Source organism: Zootoca vivipara, chromosome 14 (genome assembly GCF_963506605.1).
Source record: "Zootoca vivipara chromosome 14, rZooViv1.1, whole genome shotgun sequence".
NCBI classification, from domain to species: Eukaryota; Metazoa; Chordata; class Lepidosauria; order Squamata; family Lacertidae; genus Zootoca; species Zootoca vivipara.
In genome coordinates, this window is record NC_083289.1 from 30137546 (window position 1) to 30157456 (window position 19911).

General features: G+C 45.4%; 2 protein-coding genes across 5 annotated transcripts in view; one reads left to right on the forward strand and one right to left on the reverse strand.

Moving 5' to 3' along the window:
* Positions 1 to 10887, forward strand: ZDHHC4 (zinc finger DHHC-type palmitoyltransferase 4). 3 transcript variants are annotated; one of them, XM_035131147.2, is made up of 7 exons: positions 1 to 52; positions 1626 to 1754; positions 2697 to 2770; positions 4335 to 4513; positions 5624 to 5749; positions 7637 to 7881; positions 8804 to 10887. In XM_035131147.2, the coding sequence occupies exons 2-7, from the start codon at positions 1632 to 1634 to the stop codon at positions 9074 to 9076; spliced, it is 1020 nt and encodes a 339-aa protein (XP_034987038.1). In that variant the 5' UTR covers positions 1 to 52; positions 1626 to 1631; the 3' UTR covers positions 9077 to 10887. The 3 variants fall into 3 exon arrangements, with proteins under 3 accessions (XP_034987038.1, XP_034987037.1, XP_034987039.1); XM_035131146.2 differs by lacking the exon at positions 1 to 52 and adding an exon at positions 73 to 1419; XM_035131148.2 differs by lacking the exon at positions 1 to 52 and adding an exon at positions 73 to 1002.
* The window catches only part of E4F1 (E4F transcription factor 1), an 11802-nt gene continuing 2767 nt past the window's right edge, over positions 10877 to 19911 (reverse strand). The window contains exons 4-14 of one of the 2 annotated variants that reach the window (XM_035131133.2): positions 19119 to 19324; positions 18462 to 18582; positions 17965 to 18117; positions 17300 to 17466; positions 16280 to 16507; positions 15900 to 16026; positions 15179 to 15396; positions 14436 to 14634; positions 13765 to 13925; positions 13373 to 13435; positions 10877 to 11890 (exon numbers count right to left, since the gene is read on the reverse strand). In XM_035131133.2, the coding sequence (XP_034987024.1) occupies positions 11537 to 11890; positions 13373 to 13435; positions 13765 to 13925; positions 14436 to 14634; positions 15179 to 15396; positions 15900 to 16026; positions 16280 to 16507; positions 17300 to 17466; positions 17965 to 18117; positions 18462 to 18582; positions 19119 to 19324 (1997 nt within the window). In that variant the 3' untranslated portion in view covers positions 10877 to 11536. Of the gene's footprint in view, positions 11891 to 13372; positions 13436 to 13764; positions 13926 to 14435; positions 14635 to 15178; positions 15397 to 15899; positions 16031 to 16279; positions 16508 to 17299; positions 17467 to 17964; positions 18118 to 18461; positions 18583 to 19118; positions 19325 to 19911 lie in introns of both variants that reach the window. The other variant, XM_035131134.2, reaches the window with a different exon arrangement.

Genomic DNA, 19911 nt, shown 5'->3' on the forward strand with positions numbered 1-19911 from the left:
GTTCTCCGCCTGCTTCCGGCTCCGTCATGGCGGCGCCCTAACTTGGAGTCACGTGAGCGAAAAGCGGCCTGCTTCTGGCGCTGTTGCCAGGCAACGCGCCTTCCCCCAACCCCGGCAACTCTGCTTCAGTGGATGGGGCGGGGGTCGCTCTGCTAGTCCTCCCCATTTTAAGGCCGTTGCCTGTAGCTCTAAGGGGGGGGGGGGTTGAGCGGGAGCGGGGCGGGCTGTGTTCTGGTGCCGGATCTGCCCCTTCCGCCAAGCAAAGAGGAAACCCCCCACAGCCCTCCTTCAGGATGGCCGCTTGCGGGACTTGGGTTTAAATGGGATCAAACATATGGGAAGACGGGCTCTGCCCCAAGGAGCCTGCAGTCTCCCAAATCCCATAATCCCTGAGGATTGGCCATGCTGGGTGGGCTAACGGGCGTTGTTTATATACAGTATTTTGTAAAATTTATACACAACTTGATTGTGAAAACGAACAAACCTCTAAGCGGTTTACAGAAAAACCTATAAAATCATCAGAAATTACTAACCATAATCTAAGACTTTTGAAAACTTATATTTTACCCTATCTGAGTAGGCTTGTCTAAACAAGAATGTATTTAGCAGGTGCTGAAAAGAGTGCTGTGAAGGTGCCAGTCTGATATGAATAGGCAGAGAGTTTCAAAGAGGGTTTTTTAAAAAAGATTTTGCTACCGCCCTTCATCAAAAGGGCAGTTCACAAGATAAAAATACAAGATATAAACACAGATAAATAGTTTAAGTAAAAACCACAAAACAATATAATATTCTACAATGGCTATAGAATTTTAATCAGCCAAAGTCAAAAGTGTAGGTGCTGCTGCTCTAAAAGATTGAGTTCTTACCAGTGGGGAGAAGTATTATGTGGCGCCTGTAATAGCGCCACTTGGGCACAGGTATTCCCCATACCCTGCGCTAAAACAAGACATACAACATTGGGAGGGGGAACAGGATGAAACAGTGCCTGATGGTGTGGAGAAGGTGAGCAGGGAGTTTGCCTGCTTCTTTCAGTCATAAGACTGGAACACAGTGGGGACATCCAAGAAAGCTGGAGGTTGGGAGATTCAGGACAGGCAAAAGGAATCGGACAAATTAAGGGAGGACAAGGCTTCTGATGGCTACTAGTTACAATGACTATGCTCTGCTTCCACAGTTAGAGGCAGTAATGCTTCTGAATACCAGTGGCTGGAAACCACAGGACAGGAGAGTGCTCTTGTTCTTGAATCCTGCTTGTGGGTTTCCCATTGGGATACAGTATCTGTTTGTCCACAGCTGAGAAAGAGGATGGGCCATTGACTTGATCCAGCAGGCTTTCCTTATGTTCATATTCTGATCCAAGAAATAGGTCTGCCTGCTCACACACTCAGCTTAGAGGCCAATGTCCTGGCATATTTTATGGTAAGCTATGAATTGGCAAACCAAGAGATCAGCGCCAAACCTTGGCACATAATGGGTGAGACAAGTGTGCAGGGATCAGGCACAACGCTTGTTCCTGGACTGTTAGATACAGCCTTTCTTTGGTGGTATATTTGTGGGGGTTCCCCTGCACTTTTTCCTTGTTGGAATTGGCTCCTCTTTAATCAGCTGCTTTTTGGATTTTGTAGGGCAGGATGGACTTCTTGAGCCTCTTCCTCCTCTATGTGTTTCTGGTTCTGCTGACCATTCTCCTTGTTTGTTTCTATTCCGGAAGGAAGCAAAGCATCCCCTCAAGGCTTATCACCTGTGTAACTCAGGTAAGGAATGTTAAAGCTGATCACATCAGTTTGTCACCCCACTGCTGTGCCCACTTGCCAACTCTCCTTCACTTTAGAACTGAACCCCAACCTATATTCCTGGAGCTCAAAGAGAAATAAAAGTGGTACTTAAAATTTGCCAGCACTGTTTCTAGCATGATGACAGGTCAGCTTCCATCCCACCAATCTCTATTTCATGCTGCCTGAGGAGCATCTACACAAAATGGTGGTGTTCAGTCTGTGTGCCAATCCTGTTCTTCCGTATTGCAGGTAAAGGCAGGTGTTCCCATCCATCATTGGCTCTTCAATCTTGTGATAGAACGAAAGCATTTTTCCTATGCCAAAGATACAGTATTGTGACTTGTATGTGAAAGAGAATTGACCTGTGATGATTTGAGAGACTGGCTTATTTTTTACGTTTAACAATTTACATTTAACACACACACACACGAAATAACTATGCCATTTCCTAAAAACAGCAGAAGGGGTAGACTTGAGTCTGGGTTGTACCATTTCAGTAGTGCAGGTGAGGAGCTCATGGGAGTGGATGCTTCTCCATACAATTACAAAAACCTTTACACATAGAAAGCCAAATGTTAGGGAGATTAATTCTAGCTCAATCTTTTCCGCTATGAGCTAATTTTATATGTGGGTGAGTTTTCTTTCCTATGGGAGGAAGATTTAGTCTTCTGTACCCCACTGGCAATCTGAAGTGGTTCACCCTCAAAACCAGTTTGAGAACTAGACCTTAATGCCAAATAAACAGTTTCTGAATTATTCCAGTGTCAAGAATCAGTTAAGAAAGTACAGCTGGATTCTGTCCATGTGGAACTTACTCTGTCACCCCAAGAATGTAAAAAGAGTAAAAAGACTGTCAATGATTGGGGATGCTTTTTCCCCCTTTTAAAAAAAGTTCCCCCACTTTTGTCTTCTGTGATGTAGGTGCTGTTGTGTATAGTCCCATCCCAAGTCCAAGGAGCTGCTCATTGGGTGCTTCATGGCCTCTTCCATAAACGGTACTGCTTCTTCTACCCCTTCTTTTGTGCCTTTTCTTTGCCGGTCTGGATGTTAGCACTAATATTTTCATTTTATTTATGTCACTTAAATTATTATATCAATTTATTACCATAAGATTCCAGGGTGCAATGTTAAAACAATTTAAAACAAGCCACAGACATGAGAATAGGGTAAGTCACAAAAACATACATCTCAGATATCAAAGGCAAGGGTAAGGAGTTTCCTTTTCTAAGGAGGCTCACTTCCACATTAAGACATAAAGTATTACACCCCTAAAGTCATAGTGTAAAACTCTTTGAATTGCCATAGCTTTGCAGAAAGGCTTCCGAAGATGGCTTCCCTGTGCCTTCCAAGAGTGCGGCAGGTCTTCTGCATTCCTGGTTCTCTGTTGTGCACTGATTGCCATGCTGGTTGGGGCTGCTGGGAGTTGTAGTTAGAACCATCTGAAGGGCGCCAGGATAGACAAGTCTGCTTTAAGCCATGGGTTTTTCTGTATATCTTGGATAACCTTTGGAGACGGAGAAACTTCCCTATTTTATCTGGATGACTGTTTTGTTGCCAATCTGGCAGCATAATGGTGCCCACTTCCACTAATCAAGGAAATGGAGTGGCATCCTGGCAAAAATATATTTGAATTAAAAAGAAAACATGGTAGGTAATGCAAATTATTCAGGGGTCAGCAAACTTTTTCAGCAGGGGGCCGGTCCACTGTCCCTCAGCCCTTGTGGGGGGCCAGACTGTATTTTGAAAAAAAATATGAACGAATTCCTATGCCCCACAAATAACCCAGAGATGCATTTTAAATAAAAGGACACATTCTACTCATGTAAAAACATGCTGATTCCCGGACCATCCACGGGCCGGATTTAGAAGGCGATTGGGCCGCATCCGGCCCCCGGGCCTTAGTTTGGGAACCCTGCAAATTATTGATGAAGGCATTATGTTTTGGGTTACATACAGAAAGTAACACACAAGAAGGAAATATCAAGAGAATGGGAGACAGAAACAAATAAGAGTGAGCAAATTATTTAGTTACAGGTAGGTAGCCGTGTTGGTCTGATGCAGACAAAACAAAATAAAAAAATCCTTTCAGTAGCATCTTAGAGACCATCTAAGTTTTCATAGGTATGAGCTTTTGTGTGACTGCACACTTCTTCAGATACACTGAAACAGAAGTCACCAGACCCTTATGTATAGTCAGAGGGTGGGGAGGGGTATTACTCAGAAGGGTGGTGGGAATGGGTGATTGGCTGATAGGAGTGGTAAGCCTGTTGATGACTGTTAACGATTTCAATTAGTCTTGCAGGAAAAAGCAAGGGCTGAGGTGCTAAAGATCTAGTCTGTTTAGAATGGCAGCTTTATCTCTTTAATTACAATTGTTTTCAAAACAGGACCAGTTAGGACTCCAATAGGTTAATTTGGCTTTTAGATTTCTCTGAGGACAGTTACTCTTCACCTCTAAAACACCGAAGGCTGCAATATCCAGTGCAAAATATCACAAACCTGATATATCCAAGTGGGAGTCTAGCTTACCCTTATGCATCTCTTTTCTTTTTGCTGCAGAAACTGTACTTTTGTGGTCCTGCACTTGCTCTTGGAAGCTTTGGTTTATGGGGAGTATTCCTGGGAAGTATTTGGCTATTGTCAGGAGCTGGAGTTCAGCAGTCACTTCCTCCTCCTCCCTTACCTACTTTTGGCTGTGAACATAGGTTTCTTCATTCTGTGCTCCAAGACTAACCCAGGTAAGACTGCTTTCCCTGCAATTGTAACTCTTGGGCAGCAGGGAAGTACCCAATAAATGGCCTTGATTTCAGCAGATGAGGTGATGAACCTATGCCTGCCTCCAGTTTAATATAAGACTCCCATTATAAAATGTGGGAATACAAAGAAATGAGTCTTCTTCAGTTGTTCTGTGACCTTACAAAGAGTTTCAGTTGTTTAGATTTCTGCAGCTAGACTAGAGTTTGGCTGGTGCCCTACCCATACCATTTATGCCAGCTTTTGCCAACTGGTGCCCTCCAGATGCTTTGGACACCTACCGGTAGGCAGCACAGCTAGTTGATGGGAATTGTAGTCCATACAAGGCACCAGGTTGGCAAAGGCCGCTCTATACACACATACACCAAGGATGCATGGCTACCTCCTTCCCACTGAGTTATCTTTGGATGGCCAAAGCAGGCGCCTCTCAGGAACATGCAGACTAGGTAATCCCCCCCCCCCCCGCAGGGAGGTTCCTTCACAGTACCACTCTTTTAGTTCAGTTCACTTATCTTGTGTACATTCTTTTCCAGTTATTTTCTCCTCTCAGTTTTGCTTCATAGTCAGTCACCCTTTGGACATTGTCCTTTTGGTATGTGCTGAGCTTTTTGGCCCAGTCAATTGTCTTCTTTCTGAAGTGAGAGAATTGTAGCAGTCGCAACCTGTCTCCTGGGTTTTGGAGAGTCTCATCAACACATGCAAGCACTATTATACCTTCACCAAGCAGTTAAACTACATTATTTGCTCCCACAGGAGCAAACAGGAATTAGACAAATTTGTGGAGAATACAAAGGATATAAGTGGCTACTAGTCATGATGGGATGGCTGCATACTGCCTCTGGTGTCAGAGTTTGTTATACCTTTGAATGCCAGTTGCCAGAGAGCACAACTGGGGAAAGTTTCTGCTTTTGCACTCAGGTCCTACTTTTGGGCTTCCCATTGGGGCACGATTAAGAACAGGATGCTGACTTAGATGGACCCCCTTTGGACCGATGTAGCAGGGCAAATTATTATATCTGCTGGATTTTGAAATCGGATGTCAGGAAAGAATCTTAGCAACAAGAAACCATTTGCTTCTCCCTTTCCCGGTCCAGGTACCATAACTAAATCCAACCAGGTGCTGTTTCTCCATGCATATGCCTACGACGGTGTGATGTTTGAGAAAGGGGTTGAGTGCTCCACTTGCAAAGTGAGGAAACCTGCCCGATCCAAGCACTGTGGTGAGTTTATATTATAATTATTCCCACATGACGGTGTTTGTGTGTCAAGATCTGCCTTGGAGGCCGTCCATTTATGGATCCCACCATCATGGGCAGTGAGGCAGGTAGCAGCTGGAGACAGGGCCTTCTTTGTGGAGGTCCTTCAGCTCTTGTGGTATACCTCAGAAAATTAGAATTTCATCAAAAAGTGCATTTATTTCAGTAATGCAACTTACTATTTTTTATTTTTCTTTTAATTTTTACAAATGCTTTCTTTTGGAAATTCCACAGTAATAAAACAAATAGTTACAATAATACAAAAGTAAACAAAAATAAACATCGCTATTATGGTACATTTCATTAATTACATTCCATTTATAATTGACCCACCTAACGACAAATAATTAGAATTACAACAAATAAAGGCTTGCCATATCTTGCTTTGCATGTCATGCATCTATCTCATGTATTGGTTTTACCTTTTAAGTTGCATTACTGAAATAAATGCACTTTTTGACGATATTCTAATTTTTCAAGTTTCACCTGTAGTCGTTAGGAGCAATGGACTCGTAACCTGGTGAACCGGGTTCGATTCCCCGCTCCTCCACATGCAGCTGCTGGGTGACCTTGGGCTAGTCACACTTTGAAGTCTCTCAGCCTCAGTCACATCACAGAGTGTTTGTTGTGGGGGAGGAAGGGAAAGGAAATTGTTTGAGATTCCTTAGGGTAGTGATAAGATGGGATATCAAATCCAAACTCTTCTTCTTGAACTCTTTCCCAAGAGAGGCTCACCTGACACCAGTTAATGTCCTTTTGGCACAGGATGGAAACCCTTTCCCCTGGTCTTCTCTGGATGGTGTGTGGGTGGTCCCAAGTTCAAGCATGGGATAAGGCCAGTCCCAAGGATGGGCTGGTCACATGACATAGAATTGTTAAACACCACTCCTGTCACTCCACCTCCTCTTATTTTGCTTTCCAGAGCAGATGGGTGTCTATTGGGTCTTTCATTGTCATGTAATAATCTGACCATCTATGTTGATGAGTCTTGACAGAACTTTTGGTTGTTTTTATTCTGTTCAATTTGTGTTGTAAACCACTCTTGAGAACATTTGTGTTGAAAAGCAGGATGTTAATGCTGTTTTAGTAATTTATTTATTTGTTAAATTTGTTTCCTGGGACCTTCTAGTATTAAAAGGGTTTGCTCATCCTGGCATCTGTTTCTGCTCTGGCCCTAAATTCCTTGTATCCACTGTGTCCTTTTTCTAGGGTGACCCATCCCATTTTGCCACCTGAGGCAAAACAAGAAGGTGGCACCCTGCATTTCTGCTGCCCGCCCCCCACTTACCATGCCTGCTGAAGCCCCGCTTACAGAGGTCACGCAGTTGAGGGCTCTGGTTCCAGTGAGAACCTCACGAAATCATGCAGAGGCCTCACACGACCTTCCCCAGACCCCAGCTGTCTTGCTTAACAGAGGCCTCTGCGGGCCCCCTGCAACCCAGAAGCTGCCACAGCCACAGATGTGCCCCTTGGATTCTGCCACCTGAGGTGACTGCCTCAGCCTGCCTGATGGCCCTGCCTTTTTAAAATGTCAAACACCCCCTCACCATCTGCCTTTAGCTCTGCTCTCACCCTGTGCATTGCTGGAGGCCTCTTCAGAAGAGATTTTGCACCAGGAGACCTGCCACATGTGGTCTAATTGGGTCAAAAATCTTTTATTTGGTTTGCTGCTTTCTTTCCCTCCACCCATTCGCCCACCTTCCCCTTTGAACAATGGGGCTGTTACAAGAGACCCATGCCTGGTTTTTCATTTGTTTGTTTGTTTTAACTGGTATGTTTTAAACTCAGGAGGGTTATTGGTTGGTTTCTTGATAACCAGAACATCATGACCTTTCTTCTGGCTTTGATCAGGTGTGTGCAACAGCTGCGTGCATCGTTTTGATCACCATTGTGTTTGGGTCAACAATTGCATTGGTGCCTTCAACATCAGATACTTCCTGCTCTATCTCCTTACCTTGACCTCCATGGCTGTTTCCATCGCAGTCTTAACAGCCACTTTCCTCATCCAGGTGGTCCTTCTGTCAAATATGATGCAGGGCTATTACACAGATGACCAAGGCCTGGAGCGCCCGATTGATGCCTTCTTCCTTATTCAGGTAAAAGTTGACAAAATGATGTGGGCTGTACCCAACTAAATCCTGCTCAGAGTAGCCCTGTTGCAATTAATGGAACAGTAATTTCAGTGGGCCTGCTCTGAGCAGGGTTTAGTTGGATACAACCCTTAATTTCTGATGCCTTCATCTGTATGTAGCCGGGGACTCCCTTGAAGGGAACAAATTTACTGTTGTGCAAGCTTTTGCTGAAAGGGTCTCACTTCTTCCGATCTGCAGAACAGATTTCAAAGCTTGAATGAAATTTAATCAAAAGAATCATTAATTTGGAGACTAAATGTGCCCTTCTGACATTGACATTAAATTAACCTGCTTTTATTATCATGGAGTGGGATCCAGCTAAACAGTTCCACTAGTCGCAAGCACTTTGGATGCACAGTGGAACTTCCTTTTTCCCACCTACCCTCTAAAGCTTGAGGCTTGGGGTGACCCCCAGAACAAATATAGGGGATGCATGGGGGGGTGGGATTCCATTGTGCAGTCAAAAATGCTAGCAATAGTGAAACTGTTCAGATGGATACCACCCAAGAAACTAATAGTATGCACCTTTTTGAGAATAGTTGTTTTACAAAGCTACTTAGATGTGGCTTTGTCTTTCTTTGATATAAGGGCTACTGGTACTAAAAGCAAAAGGCAAGTGCATACTGTATGGTGATCAGAGGAACTATGGTTAATCTGGGATTTCTTAGTAAAAAAAAAAGCTAAAATTCAAATTACTATCAATATAAAAGCTAAATTTCAAATTATTCAAGTTAAGATGCAAACCTTCTGATCACATTGATCAGAGTGCAGTATAGACAAGCTGTCCACCATTGAAGGAAGAAGTAGGTACATGAACCACCAGGACAGGCGGGTTGGGATATTCTTTGTGCATTTTGACTCCAGCTGGGTATTTTTCTCTTTGCAGCACCTCTTTCTGACCTTCCCAAGGATCGTGTTCATGCTGGGCTTTGTCGTTGTCCTTTCAATTGTACTGGGCTCCTATTTTTGTTTTACTCTGTATCTGATCCTGACCAACCAGACAAGCAACGAGTGGTTCAAGTCAGCAAGGTATAAATGTTCATCTTCAGAGGATGACACCAGGCAGATGGGTTACAAAAATATTTATTCTAGAGGCATCCAGGGCAACATCACAGAAATTCTTAAGCCAATTATGAGCCCTGAAAAAAAGCAAAGGTGACTTGCCATTGACAGTAGTGGACTGTACAAATCTTAAGTTTTTAATCTCAGCACAAAAGTCCTAGGCAAAATAAATCTAGTGCAAGGGTAGTCAATGTGATGCCCATGGGCATCCAGTGTGCCTGATACTACCTACCTCTTATGGCCACAGGCTCTTAAGGGGCCAGTGAAAGGTCTTAGTTCCCATTACAATGCTCAGAGAGGGTATTTGCTCTTTCTGAGCATTTTCTGTTTGCACTGTCTTTGCCTATCCTTCAGTGGCTGGCAGAACTGGATATAGTGGTCTTGGAAGTGCTCTTGGAAGTGGCAGCCATCTCCAAATGTGCCTCCTGGCCCCAAAAGGTTAGTGACTCCTGCCCCCAACTGTTGAGTCACCCTTGCAAGCAAGCCCCAACTTACCAGTGCAACTGAAGTAAACATACCTGTTTACTGCTAGTGTCTGCCTGAAATGGGAGCTGAAGCTGCCATTTGTGGTAGGGACAAGGAACAAACCTCTAGAATACTGCACTGCAGATGGTTGGACTACCGTGTTTCTCCGAAAATAAGACGTAGCCATAAAATAAGACGTATCAGTTTTTTAAAGCATTCAAGGAATATAAGTCATACCCCGAAAATAAGACATACCCGGTAGTGATAGGCGCAGCAGCAACACCGGCCACGGCAGGAAGAGGAGGCCTGCCAGGTCATCGCCCGGAACCGGCTGCTGCTGCAGCGCCGACAAAGCACCCAGCAGCACCGCACCGTATGGAGCCCCGAGCCAACAGGACACAACAGCAGCAGCAGCACCGTGCAGAGCCCTGAGCTAGTGGGACCCAGCAGCACGAGGAGCACTGCGCTGCGCCAGTGGGACCCAGCAGCAGCGCCACGCCGAGCCCCAAAGCAGCGCCGCATGTAGCCCCGAGCCAGCAGCGCCGAGCCCTGAAGCAGCGCCTGCGCCGAGCCCCGAAGCAGTGCCGCCACAAGCCAGCAGCAGTGCCACGCGTAGCCTCGAGCCAGTGGGACCCAGCAGCATCAGCGCCACACCAAGCCCCGAAGCAGCACTGCACGTAGCCCCGAGCCAGTGGGACCCAGCAGCAGCAGCGCCGCACATAGCCCCGCGCATGACCCGGCAGCAGCGCTATGCCGCACCCCGAAGCAGCGCCGCACCCCTAAGTAGCGTTGCGTCGCGCCCCAAAGCAGTCCCCCGCCCCGAGCCAGCGGGAGCCTGCAGCAACGCTGTGCCGAGCCCCGAAGCAGCACTGCGCCATGCCTAGCCCCAAGCCAGTAGCGCCGCATGTAGCCCCTAAGTAGCACTGTGCCGCGCCATGCCCCAAAGCAGCGCCGCACGTAGCCCTGAGCCAGCGGGACCCAGCAGCAGCAGCAGCGCCACACCAAGCCCTGAAGCAGCGCCGCGTCATGCGTAGGCCCAAGCCAGCAGCTGGTTTCTTCACATATTGTCAGTACCGGTAGTGAAGTGGGTATCTCCCCCTCCCATGGCTTTCACCACTTTGAACAGGGGACTTGCTAGGCTGTTCACCAGGTTCCAGGGGACTCTATACTATATGTGTGTGTGTGTGTATACACACACACACACACACACACAGAGGGAGAAAGACATCCCCTGAAAATAAGCCACTGTGTTTTTGAGGAAAAATATAAGGTGTCTTATTTTCAGAGAAACACGGTAAGATGATCCTCATGGTCCCTTCCAATTCTATGATTCTGCTTAGGAGCCCCAAGCCCCTGCTTGCTTCTTGAGACTTTAGGCATTACCCTAGTTTCCAGTCATAAGAACTACCGTAGAAACTTGTTAACTGGAATAATCCAAGGCTACTGACTGCTTTTGCACTACTAACATTCATTTAATCTGTAGGATAAGAGAAGTGACAGCTACTTTTTACCAAAACAAAAAACAAATAACCAGCTTTCATCTAATAATAGCTCTCTTTTTATTACATCAGAATTTTGTAGAAAATTATGTATTTTAAAAACATTTACAAACTGTACAATAAGCAATTAAATGTTACATGGTTACAAAATGTACATTGTGGTCTTTATGTAGCAGTTGCAGGATATTAAGATAACCTGTGTTCCTGTATAGTAAAGCATTTTCAAACTTTTCTTTAAAGTTTGCATCCATTATCAGTAGCTTACATTCCATGCCTTATATGGACTTACATATGAAAGGCAAGTAGGTGCCCCAGAAAAGAGGCCTCTGGTTGCATGGCATAGTTTAATTTCCCTGCAAATCCCCCCACCCTTTCTTCTCCCCCCGCTAAGCTAAGATTAAAGTGCTTTGCTCCATCACTGCCTGATTTCAACAAGCAGCAGCTGAGCACAAGTGCTATGAGGACACTAGTCATCGAGCCCTTTTAAACCACCAGAGTGCCCCGACCCCATGTGACATTTTCCACAGTGCTGAAGACCACCCACGGGGCAGCCCCCAGAGATTAAATGCAGATATGGCTCTCTCTCCCCTGGTCTAGACTATAACAGTCTGAACCTCCACTTCCTCCTCCTGGGTGGCAATCACAAACTCCCCCGAGTGCTCCATTATTTCAATGTCTTCAGATGCCACCATTGTCACTGTTGCCTCTTCAACCTCGCTGCTCCCCTCTGTGGCCAACACAGCTCCTTCACCAATGGCTGAAGCTAGCGTCATGGCAACCTGCTCCGTGAGACTCTCGGGAGTTGCTATGGCAATTGTGTCTGTGTCTGTGCCATCGGGTGTCAAGGCAGAACTTTCTGCCACAGTGACATTCTGGACAATAATCTGATGGCCAGAATTCGCTTGGTTTACAATCTGCTGAACTACTTTCATGATGTGACTGTCAACCTGCATGGAAGGAAGGAAATACACCAATGATTCAAAGCCAGATTTGCACCCACTGTACCAGAGTCACTGCATGTGTAGTTTGAGTCAGAGAGAGGATGTACGCCTGGCGTACATTTTCATGAACATCAGCCTTCCCCAATGTGGTGCCCTCCAAATGTTTCAGAATACAACTCCCAGCCAGCACAGCCACTCTCTTAAAAATGTGTCCAGAGAGAAAGAAACAAAAACCATGGAGCCAAAAAGCCCTAACGGAGCTTCATTGTCAGCTGCTTGACAATTAACAGATGTTAGTTCCTTTCACCTATTCTATAAAGTGCAAAGGAATATATAAGTGGACACAAATCTGACATGCAGTCCAGCTCCAAACTAGCAAGTTCTTCCCTCCTCCAACAAACTAACAGATGGGGTATGAAGAGTCCAAAGATGGGGAAGAGAAGAGAAAATACAGAGTTTGGCAATGGCTCTTGCTTTAAGATCAGAGTCACTTTAAGACCAAAGCACTTGCTTTTCTTTCTCAGTGCCAGGAACTGGGGAAGCTCTCCTCTCTGAAAGGGGATGTGGAACTTGGAGAAGTGGACACAGAGCACCTGTGTTGCATACAGAAAATTCAATCCCTGGTGGGTGGCAAAGACCTTTTTTTCTGCCCTAGATCCTGGAGGGCAGACCTGATAGAAAGCAGCTTCCTAGATCCACTCTCCCACCCAAGAAGGTATTATACAGGCTACAGAGTCTTTTGTGTGTGTGTATTTACTACAAAGATGTCTCTTGTTAATTTTATCAATGAATTAATCACTTCAAGCTTTAAAGATTTTAGTAGCAAGGATTGTAAGGAGCCTCTTCAGGGAGAGCAACCCACCGTATTTTTTCGGACCATAACACGCACTTTCCCCCTCCTAAAATGGAAGGGGAAAAGTCGCTGCGTGTTATGGAGCGAATGTCAGAGCCAGAGCCCTGCAAAGAGCCAGAACCAGAGCCCCGCAATAGCCAGAGCCCGGCACAGCGGGAAACCGGCTCTCTGGCTGCTTCCGTGACAGCAAGCGAGGTGAGAGGAGAGACGGAAGGGAGCCCCTTCTGCCCCTCCTCCCAGCTTCCATCCTTCCTTTCTCCCCCCCTCTCCCCTCCTTCCCTTTTCACCCCTTCCTTCCTTGTCTCTCTTTCTCTCTCTCACCCCTTCCTTCCCTTCCTCCTTCTTCCTACTTGAATGAAATATTGGGGGGGCAGGTAAGCCCCACCTCACATACCGTATCAGCCTCCCCCCGCCTCCGCCACGTTCAGTGAGAAGCGGGGGGGGGGCAGTGGAGGCATGCTGCTCGTCCTTACCCGCCATCCCCCGCTGCCTCCTTCGCTCCCCCTTCATCGCTCCCCCTCCCAGCCTTTTAGAGGAGGAAAACCAGGGAAATTTTTTTTCTTGTTTCCCTCCTCAAAAAAAACCTATGTGCGTGTTATGGTCCGGTACGTGTTATGGTCCGAAAAATACGGTACCTCATGCCTTGTCCCTTCTATGATTTCAGCAGCTTCCGTGGTTTCCATCTCTTCGGTAGCTGTCTAAAAGAGAGAGAACACAGATTTTTCCTAAATCAGGAACTTAACTTTGCAGTGTAATCACATGCAGGTAATGTCCTCAGGAATGCTCTTTGTTCCAGGCACAATCCACCACATACCTTCTGCTATGCCTCTCAGGCTCAGCCAGCAGAGCCACAGGATGCTGGTGCTTATGAAAATGGTTCAAAAATAGAAGGAACCGGGTTGGTGAAGCCTATTCTATTCACAAGCGCTTGACAGATTTATAGTCTGGCTCTCGATGCCCCTGGACAAACCACAACTGAAAACCACCCGCCAACCCTGAAGATTCTCCCTCAGTGCTGCTCAGTTACCTCAATGATGTACTCTTGCGTATCTGCCACCACCGAAGAGAACTCCACAAGGACTGTAGGAGGATCTTCAGAAATGACCGTTGCAGCCAAATTGTCAGCAGACTGAACTTCCTCCGACAGAGCTTCTTCTTCAGCTTCTTTCAAGGCAAGCAGACAGCCACCTAGTTGAAGGATACGGTAACTTGTCAAATTAAAATAATTTCTGGATCCATGTTCAATCCTGACATGCTCAAGTCTCTTATCAAAATATCCTCTGTCTAAAAAAGAAAAGAAACCCTCTGTGCCAAGGAATGCCAAATTCTTGCCCCCACTGTTTGCAAATATAGCATGTTTCCTTATTCTGGATTATTTGTTCAGGGAGCAACGAACTATTATATAATATTTTAAAATATTAAGCCATTTATACATGCTTTTAAACAAATACTCAGCCACTACAAGAAATCCAGTTCTCCCCACCACCATAGATCAAAAGATCAACCAATATTCTGACTTCTAGAATTTTCACCAGGAAGATTCTGCACCCACCTTCCAACCCCTTGGCCTCTAAATGTTATAGCACTCTACAGAAATGGGGGATGCGGTTGCCACAAAGCTGCTCCTATTCTAGAAGCTAGCACATGTTGCCCTTGGCTCCAGCTTGCATTTTACATGAAAAGAGACAGCTCCCTTACCTTTGGTCCTCAGGTGCCTGTTGAGGGTGCCATGCTCTGCAAAACCACGGCCACATTTGTAACACTTGAAGGGCTTCTCTCCTGTGTGGTGGCGGATGTGGCGCACCAGGGAACCCTTTTCCCGAAATCCCTGACTGCAGAACTGGCAGATGTATGGTTTGTCATCGAGGTGTGTCCGATAATGCACCTGCTGGGCATTCTGCAGGAGAGGAGAGCATGGAAGTCATGAGTGAACATAGACAAACGCAGCAAACTTCCTACACTGGACCTCCTGAGCAGACAGAAGCATCCATTGCACACCAGTCTTAAGAGTAAAAAAAATTAAAATCATCTGCTTCACTTTGAACACTTCACAAAGCTTCTTGTCTGCCAAGAGCAGTTTTTAAAAATAAAGGACAGGTGACTCCAACGCACTGGAGGCAGACTTGCTGCCAAAGAAAAATAAACCACCCAACTTTTGGCACAAAGCCCAGCAGAATCCTTCAGCAGTGCTCAGAAATTTTCATTTGAGCATTTTCGAGAAACTCAGAAAATTCTTGAGAAGTGCCCTTCAGGCAAAATAGGAAGCAATGCTCCTCTCAAGTCTCCCAGTCACTTTGAGCGCTAATGCTAAGGTAAAATTGCTCTGCCCACTTTTCCCTACTGGCACATGGCCCTCCAAAAGTCACCTAAAAGGGAATGCACCCCAGGGCTTAACCAGGTTCCCATCAAAGAACAAGTCCCAAAAGATGTGGGGCTCCTACCTTCGTCTTGTATCTCTTGCCACATTTGGGGCAAGGATATGGCCGCTCATCAGAGTGAACCCTCCTGTGTCCCTTCACATGCGCAATTGTTTTGTACAGCTTGCCGCAATCCCCACAACGGTACCGCCGCTCGTTCACATGCACTTCCTGGTGTTTTTTCAGCAAGTAGCCTTTGGTGAATCCTTTGCCACACTCTTCACATGGGAAAGGTTTGTAGTCTGGGCAAGAGGTGGAAAGTTTCACAAAAAAAAAAGGATTGGAGCAAGTGGAATGTCCAGTATTTATGACATGTGAAAATGCAAGGTGGTAGGATATCAAAGAAGAAACTGCCTTCATAGCCGCAGAGGAACTGCCCATAAATTTTCTGTTCGTAACAAAGACAGGTGCCTCAGGCATGAGGCTGATTTAGCCAGAGATCCCAGGGTTGACCTTTGCTCAGCCTTAAGCTAAACTTAAAGCCAGTATCTGCAACACTCAGCTAAATAAATTAGCAAGCCCGAAACATCTACCATTTTTGCTACTAGGGAATGATTTCTCAACAATTCCAAATTAGTAAGGATAATTCTGAGGCCTTTAAACTATTTTTACACTTTTATGGTATCTTGCAGCAATGTGCAGCAATCTAACAGAGAAAATAAATCATTTGCATGCCACGGAAAGCCACCCAGCTGCAGCCTGATAAAACTGTGATTGTCCAAGGAAGCAATTTGTCCATGGATACCTTGACAAGACACAACAAGATGTCCCTTTACCGAAATGTCTGCTGATGTGCAGGTCAAGGGAGCTGTGATCCTGGAAGATTTCACTGCAGTAGGGGCACACCTGGCCCTCATCAGTCGGATCTGCATCTGGCTATGAGACAGAGGGGGGTGGCATAAGTACTTGACATTGCAAAAGTTTGAATCAAGGTATCCAATTTGAAAGGCAGCATATGCCATTGTTAAAGCAGCACTGAAGGCAGCAAAGGGGGCCCCAGATCAGGTGTTAACCCGTATACAGCTGCACACCACCAAGACCTGTTGTCATGCATCAGCCAAACCTGAATTCATGAGAGGCGACTTAACTGAAATACAGGGGAAGCAGCTCCCCTGACAAACTTACAGTTTCTGCATGCTCGATCTTCACGTACTCCTCCTCACACAGCTTCTCGGGCATCTCCACCTCTTCGTTCTTTGACTCCTCTGCACCAGTCACCTCATTGGCTTCATCTGATTTGGTCGCCTCCTCCATAGACACCTGTTCTATCACAATCCCAGAATTCCTCATGGCTTCCCTCAGCAAGTTCTCATTGTCATCTCCCTCAGGGGGCAGGTCCTCAGGATTTGAAGGCTAAAGAAAACCAGGGACAGATGCAGGGCAGTTAACTGCAAAGTAGAGACCAGCTGTTTTAGCCCCAGAAGTTGCTAAAAGCTCTCTCTTAAGCCAGCATTCCTCAACATTTTGAACTCAGGAAACCACTGGCATCTCTTCTCCCGGGCCCCACAACCCATCAGAAAATGCAAAACATTCCCAGAGAATACCATATGCAAGGTTTAGATTGGGATTTAACCCAGTGTTGGTGTTAGAGGACTAGAATATACCAGATTTCAGCCTAAATCCAATTCTGCTGCAAACAGAAACTCCTATATATTCCTTGCCTCTCTGCAATTTAGTTAGAATAGCCATTTTTGAGGAAGCGACATTAAACCCCTACCATTGGACCTGCTTGCTACAAAATCTTTTTACCCTCTGCAATTTTACAGTTATACACACTCAGTAGTGGCCGATCTTATAATTTGAGACCCACTCTCTTAAACAGAAAAACCAAACTCTGTTAGCAAATTGATCTCAGACGCCTGTGCAGAGCACACCAAAGGTTCTCAAATTTCTAAAGAGGGAGACATTATTTAGAACTGCTTGCTTTCTTGCAGATGAGCCTTGAGTTTTGATGCCTTGTGTTGGGCTTGAAATTCTCCAGGTAAAGATTTCAAAGCAAGACTTCTTTAGAATTTTCTTTCCACCTAGCCCCTTGAGACTGGTCAGGCATGTTGTCTCATCATGCCAAACCCACAGCTGGAAATCAGTGTGTGTCTCTAGTCTAAGCCAAATGCCAACCTTTCCCTCATCATGGGTAGCACTAACCTCTTGGCCCAACAATTTCTCCTCTGTGATTGGGAGCTCCTGCACCTGGACGTGGACTTCATGGAGGACATTCCCTTTTGCATCCGTCACTAAATGAATCACAGGAGGGGACTCCACAGACTGAGCTGCTAGCGAAGGAACAACCTCTACATTGGAGTCATTTGACCCTTCAAGAAAAACAGCAAACAAGAGTCTCAGCAAGCAGCCTAGTTCCCAAATATAACTTCCCACTTTGACGTCTTCTCTTCCCCCAGTATCCAAAGCAATTTCCACTGTGTTTGCAATATTTCTGCATTTTCATGATGCTTTCTAATTGTCAAAGTACTTCAAACACCATTTTGTTTACAAGCAACTATTTAAAGTAGGCATGTTGCGGGTTGTGGCATGCCTAAGGCCTCCTAGAGGCAAGACTTGGATTTCTGTATTCAGAGCCTACTTGCTTAGCCACCATGCTACTCTACAAGAAAGGGCCTCTCAGAAAACAGAGGCAAAGTCACAGGGGACACCCCTCACATAAGGTCAGAAATGTCCCACCTTACTTGACTGCCTTCTAGATCTGCCACAAACATGAGCTGCATCTTGCTTTGGAACAAGAGAGAATACTCTCAATGAAAGACAACAAAACTGTACAAACAGCAGGGCAAGCTGCTGGTTTTTTCACTGACCTGCTGCTAAATCCTCTTTGCTCACAACTATTTCCTTGTTCATATTGAAGCGGGTTTTCTCAGTACAAGGAGTCAAGGATTTCAGGTGCCGGGTCAAGGCTCCTGACTCTCGGAAGCTTTTCCCACATTTCTTGCACTTGTAAGGACGCTCATCTTAACAAGTTGAGAAGTAAAAGACAAGAATTATGACATGGAAGAAAATGGCCCATGGACTCCAGCTAAGAAATCTTCCCTCTTCTGCTTCTCTCAGAGGAGGAAGCAGATGGGGATGACATGACTGGATCCTGATGGGATGTTCCTTTCATAGCATCCACAGTAGCATCCTTTTGGTAGTGCTAGCAAACTGGAGCCTTAGTGCATGGCTCTCATGCCTTCCATTGTCTCCAGCAGAGGGGGTTTGTCCGTTCTGACTCAATCATTATACACCAAGCATTGAGGGGTTTTCTATACACATAGCACCATTATGGATTTTATAACAAACCAATCTGTCCTCTCACCTGTATGACGACGATGGTGTCTGATCAGCGAGCCCTTGGTCCTGAAAGATGTCCCACATATCTTACACTCATAATCCTTCCTGCTGCTGTGAGTGATCATGTGAGCTTTGAGGATGCTGGCCTGGAGCAAGGAGAAAGGAACTATTGGTGATGCTGCCAGGCACACAGATCACCTGTTTTAACCAATGGAGAATTTCAAGCTGCAGCTACACAAGCACACACATATATTCACACACAAAAACAAACATACAGTCGTACCTCGGAAGTCAAACGGAATCCGTTCTGGAAGTCCGTTCAACTTCCAAAACATTCAGGAACCAACGTGCAGCTTCCAAAGAACGTTTACAAACCGGAACAATCACTTCCGGGTTTGCACCATTTGGAAGCCAAAACATTTGACTCGCAAGGCATTCAACTTCCGAGGTACGACTGTATAGGCAAAAATGATGGAGAATACATAAGTTAAAATCTGGTTTCGATTTTGAAGGTTTGGCAACATTTTACTTGTATTCAGATTCGAGTTTTTTACTTGTCTATTGCAAGCCACCCAAATGCCATGAATAAATAAATCTGTAAATAAATAAATGCAAATATCTACAGTATTTTCTCATTTGTCCAACACTACCTTATACGATCTGGTACAAACTTCAAACATACCGTTTTGAATGTCTTGTGGCACAGTTCACAGACGTATCGGCCTTCTTTATTAACCAACAGCTTAACTTTGATGAGCTCCATGGAGGCCCCTTCTTCTGGGCCTCCAGGACTGTCCTGCCCCTCTCCAGTGTCACCATCAGTGTGGCCATTTGGGCTTTCAAATACATGGTCTCCAGCTACAATGACTTCTTTGATGTGCCCACTATCTGCAACCAGAACACTACACAGTAAACCAGATACTGTCAAACCATACAAACTATCAAAGTCTGCATAAAGGTCTTATGACAATGACCACTTTGATTCTTGTCATAATACTGTCTTGCATAATTTTTTCACTGCAAGCGCATTTGATAGTTTTACTAAGTTATTCCTCACAACCCCAAATTCTCTTTCCTGGACAGCCAGTTCATTGCACCCAGAACTTGGGGTTCTTTTCTCCTAACTTATGTACCTCAGTTTGCACTCAGCTTACATTGATCCTCATTTGCCATTCTGCTGCCTGTTCACCTGGTTTGGAGAACCCATCACATTTCTCATTTTTGGCTTGGATTTTCATCATCCTGCATAATTTGGTTTCATCTGGAAACTTTGCTGCTTCATCAAACCCCAGGTTAATTATTAGAGTTTAATAGTTTTGGTCCCTGAGCAACAACACTGCATTTTCCTCTGTTGTGAAAACTGTTTACTCCTACAATCTGTTTGCTGTTCTTTCACCAGTTATCTATCCCCATGACAAGCTGTGAATGGAAAGGTTACTTAGGAGCTTTTATTAGGGGGTTTTGTCAAAGGATTA